The sequence below is a fragment of the Sinocyclocheilus rhinocerous genome, unplaced genomic scaffold, assembly GCF_001515625.1.
Source record: "Sinocyclocheilus rhinocerous isolate Xijiao unplaced genomic scaffold, SAMN03320098_v1.1 scaffold76, whole genome shotgun sequence".
Taxonomy (NCBI): domain Eukaryota; kingdom Metazoa; phylum Chordata; class Actinopteri; order Cypriniformes; family Cyprinidae; genus Sinocyclocheilus; species Sinocyclocheilus rhinocerous.
Genome location: NW_015632724.1, coordinates 530542 through 543784, shown reverse-complemented (window position 1 = coordinate 543784; position 13243 = coordinate 530542). Strand labels below are relative to the sequence as shown.

General features: G+C 38.5%; 1 protein-coding gene across 1 annotated transcript in view; it reads left to right on the top strand.

The window, feature by feature from the left end:
• The first annotated feature begins 898 nt into the window (after positions 1-898).
• The window catches only part of LOC107742904 (adhesion G protein-coupled receptor L2), a 58842-nt gene continuing 46497 nt past the window's right edge, over positions 899-13243 (top strand). Inside the window, exons 1-4 of the mRNA XM_016555985.1 lie at positions 899-1244; positions 8806-9099; positions 9986-10089; positions 10607-10792. Coding sequence (XP_016411471.1) covers positions 899-1244; positions 8806-9099; positions 9986-10089; positions 10607-10792 — 930 coding nt within the window. The remainder of the gene's footprint in view (positions 1245-8805; positions 9100-9985; positions 10090-10606; positions 10793-13243) is intronic.

Genomic DNA, 13243 nt, shown 5'->3' with positions numbered 1-13243 from the left:
TGTCATTCCAAACTGTTCCATTCCCATATGAATTCTGTGCAACACACACAAAAAAGTGAATTTTAAAGAACATTCTGGCCACTCATTTCAGTTTAATTAATGTGAAAGAAGTCAACTCTGATATGACAAATGTCCACCATAAATAGTATAATAAAAAGTGGTTCATATGATGTGTGCTATACCATATCTCAAGTCTTCTGATAGATTTGTGTGAGAAACAGACCAAAATATAAAGTTAATATTGTTTCAAATGTTACAAAGTTAACATACAGCATCATTGTAATTGCATGAAAAAGAGTGATATTATTCAAAAGTATGTGTTCCACGAAAAACATAAAGTCAGGTGTATTTGGAATGACATGACTGGGTGAGTAAATTGCTCTTTTTCATCAGGAAATCCTAAAGTAACCTTAGAAATGACAGACGCATGATTTTCAAAAGTAAAAAGCACCAGCCCGCCAATCTCCCGCTGCCACCCTGATCTGGACCGAAAGAAACATGAAAATATGTCCTTTTAAAAAGTAAGAATATGGAAATTGAAACCGCATACTGCCATAGCGGACTATTCGAGTGTTCATATAAAGCCTAGAAGGGCTGACAAGAACTCTGTGCTTGGAGAGGAACTGTAGAGTTGAGGAACAGCTTTATTTTTCTGGTTTTGAGTTTCCCTCCAGCACAACTTACCATCTGTCCACCTGGAATTCAGATTTCCCTGGTCGATGTCCCTGAGTTCTTATGAAAATCTATACGCCGCTATCTAGAATTCAGCCCGTGTATTTCCCCTCGACAACAGCAGATTGATTCGTCTTCAATGCCACATACACTGTCCTTCTGTACTGTGACAGAACACTCTTTAACCTTGCTCTCTTTCATGTGTTGAAGGTGTCTAACTGCGAGCATGATGGTGATCAGTCAGCTCAATCCCTACACCCTTCGCTTCGAGGCCACCTGGGAGACCACCTACGACAAGCGATCGGCCTCCAACGCTTTTATGATCTGCGGGGTTCTGTATGTGGTCCGATCCACGTATGAAGACAATGAGAGCGAAGTCAGTAAGAGCCTCATCGACCACATGTACAACACCAAACTGAACCGAGGCGAATACATCGACATCCACTTCCCCAACCAGTACCAGTACATCGCCGCTGTGGAATACAACCCTCGAGACAACCAGCTGTACGTGTGGAATAACTTCTACATCCTGCGGTACAATCTGGTGTTTGGTCCACCTGATCCAGCCCACGGTAAGCCTCATCTCGAATCCATCTAGCTGCACACACACACAGGGTCCCTCTGGATATCTGTTTAAGTGGTCGCGAGATTTCAGCCAGAGTTGGTATTCCTCTGGCACCCAAGTCTGTGTGTCAAATGTCATGGATGACTGATTTTTAATTTCAGATTTAATATGTGCTTGATGTATTCCGGAAACCTTTCTCGAGCGCAAGCAACATCTCAGAGTGAAGTGGTGGGTCTCAGCAGTAAACAACATCATAGGCGTTGTTAGCATATAATAAGAGACGCGTCCCTCGAGGTTTCAGAAGACAGAGACATCCCTCCCCAGTGTTTAGACTCTTGAGGCTAAACTCCCTCCCACTGCCCCACTGAGAAAGGTACCGCTTCCCTCATTGGTAGAGGGTTACCTGTCTGGACAGGTACGTAGGCAGCCTTGCGGCAACAGTGGATCACCCCCAAAAGAGTAGATCTCGTTCCCTAACCGCCTCAAAACAAACAACTTACGCTTTGCCTCGAATGCCTCTCAATGTGTCTGTGCTGAGAGACGGCTCTCCGTTGAGACCGGATCAGTCCCGAAGGTCACGTCAGCGTAGCCTGTTTTTAATTTCACTGTCAAGAGCTAGGACAGGATGGCCATAATATGTGTCAGATCATCTTTACATTGAAAAAATAATAACTGTAATTACCATAATCCCAGCTCAGCCTAGAGGCCAAGACTCTTGCATTACTCCAGAAAGACTTGGCTAAGTGTAGAGGTCAAACAACTTTACGCAGATTAGTGGGGCTTACAAATTTAAAATATTAGTGTATTTCTTCTGCGGAAACCCAGCGGGGTCTACCTCACTCATGAATCTGCTTGTGCAGACATTGAGCTCTGTAACTGTACCCAGGGCCGTCATGAAACTGTACCCGTAATGAGTGTACTTAGGATAAAGTCGTTGAGGATAAAAGCATCCGCTAAATCAGGGGTTCCCAAAGTAGGGGTTGGGACCCCCAGGGGGTCGCGAAACCACGAGGAGGGGTCGCAAGATGATTTCCAGAAATCAAATAATTTTTTAAAGGATTAGAAATAGCATATTTTACCCATAAATAAAAAAATTACAAGTTGAATTAAAAATAAAACTCTGACGTGGAGTTTTGTACTCCAGCATGTTGCCCACCCAACTAATTAGGTAAGATTAATGTTGAAATGTAAGTAATGAGTAAATTACTATAAAATAATATTATTGTTGTTAGACTGTTGTGTTCCTTTGTGTTGTCATTATGATATAAGTGCATGTGCGCCATTGTGCAAAACTTTTGTATACTTTAACCACCTCAGAGGAAAGTGGGGGTCCCGAGGTACTGGCACTGTTATTTTGGGGGTCGTCGGCTGAAAAGTGTGGGAACCCCTGCGCTAAATGACAAGATAGTAGATTGTAAGATACAAATTATTTGTAGGCTGCTTATAGCATTCTAAAGCACCTCAAAGGCTACCTGTTATATTAATAACTAGCCATAGATATGGTTCTCATTTGAAGGCTGCAACCTTTTAAACTGGCTAAATTTCAAGGCAGCTTCACATATATCCTTCACAGAGAATGCAATCTCAGAATGCATTTTTTTTAAATCATCCTCAATAATAACTCACATCACTCATGAAGGTATCCATTATCACCGCACGTGTGCATTAACTCTCCGCCCACCCTGCTTCTGATGACGTCGCTCTGATTTTTTTTTTCCTCTTTATTTCAAATGACCGACTCACACTTTTCTCATCCTAGTTTTACAAGTTGAAAGTAATAAAACAACACATGCACAGCGCTGACTGACTAATAACGGCCGGGTGTTCTCCGAGTCCGATCGACTCGGGTATTACACACAATGTTAAACAGACCCGGGACCCGAAGTAACAGATTGGGACCCGACCCGGACCCGGCTGACCATTTAAAATACAACCCCGAACCCGTACGGATCCCGGGTCGGGTCCCGGGTCCTCGGGTCTCGGGTTCTCCGTGTAGACCTCTACTGCAAGGCAGCGCGCTAGCTTTTGGAACGGAGCCAAAACACCTCTCCGAAGGCTGTCTATGACATTCATTATTTTTGAGATCAGGACAGAATCATCCGAGTCATTCTTAGCATGTGCTAGCAGCTTTCCTTTAGCCTGAAGCGATTACCGCCACTGAATTAAAACCATGGAGCAAATTCATCCCTGCACAAGCAAGCAATTAAGTAAGAAATATCAACTCAATATCACTTCAGTTGCAAAGTATTAGGACTCAGATCTGAAATTCATTGAACATTTCTCTGGGGTGTTACCTCGGAGGGTTCAAATCTTTCATTAAGGAAATGTTATCACATTGTTACCACAATGTATCCACTTGTGGTTCACACTTATACGATGTGGCTGATTGAATGTGCCCGTGTATGTTCTGCCTCTCTTTTAGCCGCCTGTAAAGGAAGTAATTAGCTCTACAATCAGTGCTGATGAAGGACAAAAACATGCTAATTTCACTAGCTTTAGCTCCTGTGCAGTGCACGAGTTGAATGATACCCCCATCCCCACTTGAATCTAATCTGCCATCATTTGTATACTGATGTGATTTCTCTGTTTTAGATGTGGTGATTATCTCATCAGCTCAATAATCAGCTCACTCACACTGCCGTCAGAGTTGTGCTCCGTAGAGTTGATGTTTGCTCCACTTTACTTTGATAGCTGTGAAATTACCTTGATTCTGAGACACTGGAACAACGGACCACTAGAGTATGTGAGATATGATAAGCCCCTGGGAAGAAATCCCTCCCCTTTAAGTCAGAGGCCAAAAAAAAAAAAAAAAAACCTCTTCAGGGATGGAGCAATTACGAGATTAACTGTTAAGATATTTTGGCAAATCACGTGACCTGCAGTCATTTTTATGTGCTGTATAGTGGCAAGTTAATCATTAACAGTTGAAACCACAATAAGAGACTAGATAAAACTATAGAAAAACAATAAGTAAAGACTCAGATGTCAGATTTATATCAGATCAGATTATATCACAATAACCAATTATTGTTCAGAATTATTCAGAATAATTTAAATTAGAAATATACAGTTTTTCTAGTTTATTTGATGCAACTTGAGCAGAAATACGCCAGTATAACATTTGTAACTGTATCAATGACTGCAGTAAGTCAGTATTAACTGTGGCTGATTAATTGCTGCTGATACTGTTTGGCTTAATTAGAGATATTCATTTAGAAATTAAACTGTTAGTTTTGCTCAGACTGTAATAGTATGGGTGTAAATATTATTTTTTTTAACTAAAAGGTGACCTGCGACTGGAGACATAGAATTACATCACAGACATAAACAGGCCAGAAACTGTTTTTTAACAACATTTTATTGAATATTAAATTTTCAACAAAAGGGCATCAAAAGAAGCAATTTAGCCTTCAGAAAATGTTGTTCGGCAATCTCAAGCGATCAAACTAAATATAAAATATGCCATTTTTTTTCTGTTTACCTTCTATGAAATTTGAAGTTTTCAACTTGAATCAATGTTTTCTGGGAATAAATGTTGAAAAAATGTATAATACTTGATAGACTGTTCCTTTAATGTGGAATGCTGGCAAAATATATTAGTATGACATCTCATACGGATCCTAAATAGCATCAAATGCGCCATTTATTGAAAGAGAAAATGATTAAAACCAGCGGCATATTCATACTGGAATCATCTTTCATAATGGGGAATCATCTTGATGTGGAGGAGACAGACAGCATTTATATTTGCCATCTGAATCGGGGTGGAAAACACACATTACGCTGCTTGCCACTTAATCTAATTTTTGCTCATCATTAATGGAATTAGTTTGACACTGATTGTGATAATTGCCATGTGATATTACACTGCTGATGGTTAGCGAAATTTATGCAGAGCCTTCTCTGCTCCTGCCTGAAAAAAAAATATATATATAGAAAAATACTGTTTTGTGTTCAGAAGACCACTAATGGATTTGGCTTTATTTTAGTCTCGCTTCTACTGCCACTTGGAGAGACTGCTCAGTGGCCTCTATTTTTGTTAAAAGACCTCCCTTGAATTAAAAATTATTACAATTGCTAATGCTGCTACTACATAATTATTAGTTGCACTTTCTCACCTTTAATGTGAGTTTTATCTTCTCCCTTTGCCCACACGTTTCAATCTTTTCCTCTGTGTGCCGTTCTTTATCCCCTCCCCCAGCCCAACCGTTTATTCTATGACTCCCACAGTCATCCCTCATGTTACGGTGCTTCCCAATTGGAGGGATGTATCCTAGGGAGGCTGTGTCCTTCTTAGACCAGTCCCTCTAGGGCTATGCTTCTCAGCTTTAAATGATAGAATGAGACGGTCTAGTAAGTCCACATAGCAACAACATTAGAGTTTTTGGAATTCTGGTACTCAAACGTAAAAAAAAAAAAGACTTTTAGGGATAGTCCAAGGGTTCATTTAAAGTAATCATTTTTCAACAGTAAAAGTTTGTTGTTTCTAAAAAAACAAACAAACACCAAATTATGATTTACAGGGCTAGAGTTTCGAAAGCCTAATTTCCTTGCACAATATTATGTTATGGCCTCAAAACAATTTTACCATGCTGCGAGATTTGAACACTGATACTTTTGAATGTTAGCATCAGATATACAGATTCATATGTATGGGCTTTCTAACTCTGTGGGTTTGCTTGGTAGCTCACACGATATGGCTTTGCACTTGTGAGGTGAAGCGCTCCGGTACGAAATGATGGTTCGACAAAACAGCTCAAACCCATGTGTTAAAATAGCACGGTTTATAATCCCTTATAATCACTTCTGCTTTCATTAAAACTATCTGGTAGGTTTAGGGTTGGGTTTGGTGTAGGGGGTATATTATTTTCCAACATGATAGACCATTTTTGCGACACTCCTTGGACATTTCAATTCTGAACCACCACAATACGTACCTGGAGCAATGTAATTAAAATGCCGCAATGCTTGCCTCTACGTAATAAATATGTGGCCACGGTCATGTACTGAATGGGCGTTTGGACATTGTGTCACTGGACATTTCACTTTGAAACTGCCATGAAACGTGCAATAAGGTATGTAATGTCAGTATTGCAGAAAAGTCATCACAAGCACACGAGCCTGGGTTGTAGTTACATCCAAATGATGTTTGTGTTGTCTTGTTTTGCCTGCATTTTGAGGACGGGCCAATAACCCCAATGAAGAAAGTGGCTTAATAAACATACAAATGTCTAGTTTTAGAAAATTCTAAATGGTTTGGGTGAGGGGGATGTTTAGAAATCATCATTAGTTCGATGTAAAATCAGTAGAAGTCACTGGAAATTCTCCGCCATGCTAGAACTGGTACTTAGGTGCTTATTGCCACAATTTCATTTGAATATTTGGGTTGAAATTGTTCTCTGTTGCGAAGGTAATATTTCTTCTTTTTTGACATTGAACTGACGGTTCTTTTGAGCTTAATGCGAGTCAGACACATTTTCATTCCAGCACTACAGACGTACTTATCTTAAGAGAAACTGCCTTTGTTACAACAAAGAGAAAATTAATACTTCTACCCATAAATCAGATTGCAAAGGCATTCTGTAAAATAATAACAGACATCTAGGTGCTTTCAGTCTGAGAGTTACCGCCTGCATGTTCTGCATGTTTTTGAAGGACCATAATCTATAGTCGACACCAAATTATACGTAAAGTACAAAAGACAATAGTGTCAAAGTTTGAAAACACATCTTTCACAAAAGGGCCATGATATTAGGATGATTTTTTCCCCTAGCATATATTGTTATAGTAATACTATTGTTATGGTTTTCTGGACAAATTCCATTATTTTAATGTGCCGTAATACCATGCAAATAGAAAGGTATATGAATATGCTAGTCATTCAGTGCCACGGTATAAGGAAAGTACTTTGCAACAAAGTACCATCTGACCATCTTGCATTATTGACAAACTATTTTCTCTCTGTTTAACACTGTAAAGCTGCTTTGACACAACCAATATAAAGCACTATACAAATAAAGGTGACTTGACTTGATATCACCACTGTGCCATGCTATTCTTTTTTTTTCTTTCTTTCTTTTTTTGTGAAATTCTTTATAAAAACTAGTAGGAGCCTGTGTTAAAAATCCCTTTGCTTTGCTCAGATTTTTTTTTTCTCTCTACATAAAGGAGTGATAGATTTCTCAAAGACAATCAATTGACAATCAATTTACATTCTTAACCCCTTAACTGTCACTCACATTTTTGAACATAGACGTGAAAGTGCACGATCCAAACTTAAATTTTTATAATTCATGAACGAAAACATTTTGTAACATGACAAAATGTTGGCTCACATAACCTAAGTATGTGGCATTTGGATAATGTTACCCAATAGACAAATAGTTTGTATGCATTATTTTTAGCCTAGAGTTATAGTAAAATGGTTTGCGAATATGGTTTCCTTTTAATAATAATAATAATTATTCATTACATTTATATAGCGCTTTTTCTAGGTACTCAAAGCGCTTTACATTGTCAGGGGGTATCTCCTCATCCACCACCAGTGTGCAGCATCCACCTGGATGACCACCTTTTGACTTTAACAGGCTTCTCTCATCTGTGGTTTAAGTCTGGAACATTGAGCTAAAGCTTGTTTTTACAGCCATCATGACAAACAGACAGATTCTGGGAGTGAAAAGTCAATAATGGCACACCAGTCATGCCAACTCTGTCACAACTCACACACATGGGTGAAAACCGTAAAGATCGGGGTCTGCAGGTAAAGGCATTGCAGCTGTTTTTTGCTCAGTTTTTATCTGAACCAGAGCTCTGGCTGGTCAGTTGACACTAATTCACAGTAGGTCACATCTAACCTCAAAAAGAAAGTATTTTCTTTCACTCGATCGGTCTTTTCCCCCTCGCAAACATACATGGAGGCGCTCTCACACTCACACTTCTGTGGGACGCTTCATCGGTGAGTTTCTTGGCTGCATGCTGTCGTTCACAGAATCTGGTTAGCCGGTGAAAGCAGCGGGTGAAGTTCAGAGGGATTTATGGATTTATCCATATTTGTGGTTGGAGGTATGAGGTCAGGTATATCACTGTTACCTTGTAAAGGAAGAACCGATGCAAACTGCAAAGAAGTTTGAGTTATCTGAGACTCAAACCCCTTTACGTATGAATCTCTTTCTGATTATCATAATGTAACTTCCTAGCTAGGAAAAAGACGCATATTTTCCAGTGTAAAGTGTGGCCTGCAATATTTGCTCAGTTTACGCTGATATATGTACCATATTTTTCTTGCCTGAGGAATTACGTTAGTTATATATAAAGATTATGAAATATAGACACAGGAACAAAGAAACTGAAGGTGAGAGAAAAAAAATATGTTCAAAAACTATGTGATTCAGCTCTTTAATAAGCTTTTGAGATATAATAGAGCTTGAGGTCTTGTATGCAAGCTGATTTATTATTTTTTTTTTATCTTTTATCTTTTATTAAGCACTATGCAAGCTTGATAACAAAACCGGTACCCAAAACAGGACATAATTCATGCAACAACTAATTTTACCCATTATTCTTTTTAGCACCACCTATCTCAGAGGCATCCACAGCACCCAAGTTACTAAAACCAACAACCACTACAACAACCACTACTCAGCCGAGAGGTCAGGTGACTACTGTTACCACTACAGGGACCAGAGCTGTTAATAAGACACCCAAATCACCAGCTGTACTTCCCCAAACCACCACACCACCCTCACTGGAGTCTTTCCCTCCACCTGAGCGCTTCTGTGAGAGCGTAGAGCTCAGGGACATACTGTGGCCGCAGACGCAGAGGGGCATGCTGGTGGAACGACCCTGCCCCAAAGGAACTCGAGGTGGGTGCATGTACCTGTTGAAGTGTAACATGCTGCAGTTTTCCACTCAGAGCTCTTTGAATTGCTAGGCAACGAGAAATGTGTCTGTTCTCTTAGAATCAACTTCATCACCATTTGAATAAAGCCATGAGAGGCCATGCGTTGCAGTGATTTTACCACATTTAGTGTTAGTCTTGTTAACAAAGGTGCTTACTACTAGTAATAACATATAATTTGTTATTAATAATTAACAATTATTGTATGTATTTATTTGCTAAGTAGTCAGATGGTCCTTATTGGCTTTTGTACTGCAAATCATAAAGATCAAACAATACTTTATTCAGGTGCTTTATTGTCATAATAAATATTGGTTACACTTTATTTGTGTTACAGTGTAATTATACATTTAAGTACTAAGTGATATTAATTAACAACATGCACTTACTATAATGTTAGGTTTAGGATGAGGGTTTGCTTTAGGGTTAGTTGCATGTAATTTAAAAAAAAAAATGTTATTACTGTAGTAAGTACATGTAACGTGTGTAACAATGACACTTGTTATAAAATATAAAATAAGGTGTTTGTACATTGTAAAATATTGTATTGTATATTGTATATTTGCATTGCCAAAGCATTTGCAGCATTGATGCATACAATTAAAACTTGCAAAACGAGTATAGTACAAAACAACATAAAGGAAGAAAAAAAAATAATTGACAAAAAAATGGCATTAAAGACAAATTTACAAGTAAAAGTTAATGAATGTAATTATAATTATAATTAAATATGAAAGAACATTAATAAATTGTGCTGGAGACACAGACTGGAGTCATATCACTCAATGGCTCTCATATTATGACAGACAATCCATATAATAATAATAATAATAATGTCCTTATTTAAACAGGCACTGCCTCCTACCTATGCGTTCTCTCCACTGGGACCTGGAACCCAAAAGGCCCAGATCTGAGCAACTGTACGTCCCACTGGGTGAATCAAGTCGCTCAAAAGGTTTGTAGTTCCAGAATATTTCTGTCCTCGCAGAACGAGGAGCAAAAAAAATGTGGCAGTTTTCAGAGCATAACATCATAAAAATAAAATACTCTCTGGTGCCATATTTTGGAGCTCATTCCTTCTGTTATCACTTGTTAAGATGAAGACACGAAGCCTTCAAACATCCAGTAGGGATCTTACAGATTGATCTTGTGCTCTTTTCAGTGTGCACTTTTGCGTTAATGTGAGATGCTTCCTGTAAATAGAATGGATGTGCACAATGGGACACCAAACTTCCTACAGTACACCCACAAAAATGAACGAAAGTAGAAGAAAAGCTTCGGCCATTGAAACCCTGGAAGTACTTCCAAATGCTCTTCTAAAGTGCTACCAGTTTCTAATGATAGCTGTAATTGCTCACGAGGGCTGTTGCCGACTCAGCGTTATGATGTCATAATGGGAGTCAAGAGCCTCGTAGATACAAAATGATATTTTTCAGAGCCATGCTGTGAGGTTAATTTGTGTAATCTCTCAGATCCGGAGCGGGGAAAACGCAGCCAACCTGGCGAACGAGCTGGCCAAACATACCAAAGGAGCCATCTTTGCCGGTGACATTAGCTCTACCATGAGGCTCATGGAGCAGCTGGTGGATATTCTAGATGCTCAGTTACAGGAACTGCGACCCAGCGAGAAAGACTCCACCGGCCGCAGCTTCAATAAGGTATTAACGGGATTTCATTCTCAACATGATTCTTTAATAAGCAGCAGCATGCCTTGGACGTTTCAGGTCACTTTGCTTAAAGAAGACTTGCTTCATAAGAATGTTAAACGGCATCAAACTCATTGTGTTACACCCCATCGTGCTTTTAGAGAATTGAAAATAGTATAAATGCACAGACTGGAGTGAATCACTGTGGGTTTTGCCTACTATCCCAAGATGCTTGGATGATGTACTTTGTCAGGTGTGCATCTGTACATGCATTTTCAGGTAATATAACTTATTGTGCAATGGATGAGGACATTTAGTTGTAGAAAAGCTGCCACAGCAGTTTTTTTTTAAATGCATGGATGTAAATGTATGACAAAGTTGAAATGAAAGAACGATTAAGAAATAAGGAATATCTAGGTAATTATTTAGATGCAAATATAAATGGTACTTGACAAAGGAGCCTGTGGTATCACAACAAGGTAATACATCCCAGTATTAGTGCACACTCATACTTTCTCTAGAATAGTACATATTTCACTGCATTTTACAAGTATGCAAATTACAACGCACTCACAGTGCTCTCTGAAAATAGGTCACATGGAGATGAATGAAGCCAGTTATCAGTCTACAAAAATGATTAGCTGCTTTTATATAAATCCTATGCATTGCATTTAAATGCATATGAGAGACTGCTTTATGCACTCAAATGCATCCTAACCCTTCCGGTTACAACTGGCCGTTATGTAACATTTACTTCAAGCATTAGGAATCTTGAGGGCATACATTCATCAAACATGAGCTTTTTCTTTTTATATATCGGCTCTATTCAGCATTTTATACGGCTGCTGAACTTATATGTATCTGAATTCACTTGGTGGGCTAGAACATTAGTTGTTAAAGACATAGTTCAATCAAATTTAAAACTCAGTCATGTCTTACTCATAAAACCCATAGGACTTTTACAAATACAGATATTTTAAACGACACCTGAGCAGTGTTAATTTTGACAGGCATTTTTTATTTAGTCTTAGTCTTTATCTTGAGACGAAAATGCTTAATAGTCTTAGTCACATTTTAGTCATTTGAGTCTTTCATAGTTTTAGTCGACAAAAAGTCATTGCATTTTTGTCAACTTTTAGTCATTACTTTTAGTCTTTTAGTCATAACATTTATTTTGGTAGCTATTTTATATGTAGTCTTCAAACAAAAATAGTCATTAATTCTTCTCTCTTTAGACCAAATCAATTAAGCTTATGAGAAATTTGAATCAAGGATTGGAAAAACTTGAATAAATGATGACAATTTTAATTTTTCTGTGAACTATCCTTTAACAGTAGTGAAAAGGGAGCAATTTATAAAAATTATAGTTGTTCATATATAATATATATATATAATTTATCATATTTATAATTTTTGAAAAAGAAGCAGAATAAGGCAATAAGACAAATACGGAAGATATACAAATTAAACTCATTTTTCAGATACAGTAGGTTTACTTAACATATGTATTTAACATGTGTTGGTTAACATTAATGACACGTATAGGTACTTAATTAGGAATGCTGTCCCTTTAAGACGGAAGTCATGTATGTAATACTGACACACGTTCAGTTTTCACCCACCTGTTTACGTTCACTTAATCCATAAACGACTGTATTTACGTGAGATACTCTGCACGATAGACATTTGGCCTGCTGTGTGTGTATTTGAGCACTGAGAACTGATCGCGCGCTGTATATGAGAACTGAAGAAGCGGAGTGTGCGCGAGAGAGAGCACTTCTATCAGCACGATTCCGCCTATACCGCCTTCACTAACTTTAAGTTAATCGACAACGAATTGTGACTCCCGGGAAACACAGGATGTCTGGTCACCTTATCCCTAACCCTTGGGGTGCTGAGGCCATTGTTTCAGATCGCTAGTTCGCGTTATGGTAGCCTATCCATGCACTGCGGCTGCCATACTGAGACTAGATATGCAAACGCCCTTTATCCGACTGCAATCCAATGACAGGGATGCACATTTTGAAGGACAAGACAGTAGCCTATAGGATGTATTTTGAATGTCCGGTAGTCCTCAAATAACATTATAGTCCCGTCTCGTCTTGTTAACGAAGACGCGGCATAAATTTCATCATAGTTTTTATCATCAGATATTAGTTTTAGCTCGTCAACATCTCGTCTTAGTCACAGAAAAAGTCCATTCAACCTACTCTTCGATGCTTGAAAAAAGTAGACTTTGTAGAAGTAATACATATGAATCAAGTGGTTTATTCTAAATCTTCTGAGGGTACATGGTATGTTGAATTAATTTAGGCTTTTATTCACATATACACATTGATCAACGCATATAAATAGAGCACATCACATACGGCCAAAGGCAGCTCTGCATGCTTGATGTGCAAGAACAAACCTCATTGAGCTTTTTTTATTATGTTTGATGTGGTCTATGCATCTGTTCATCAT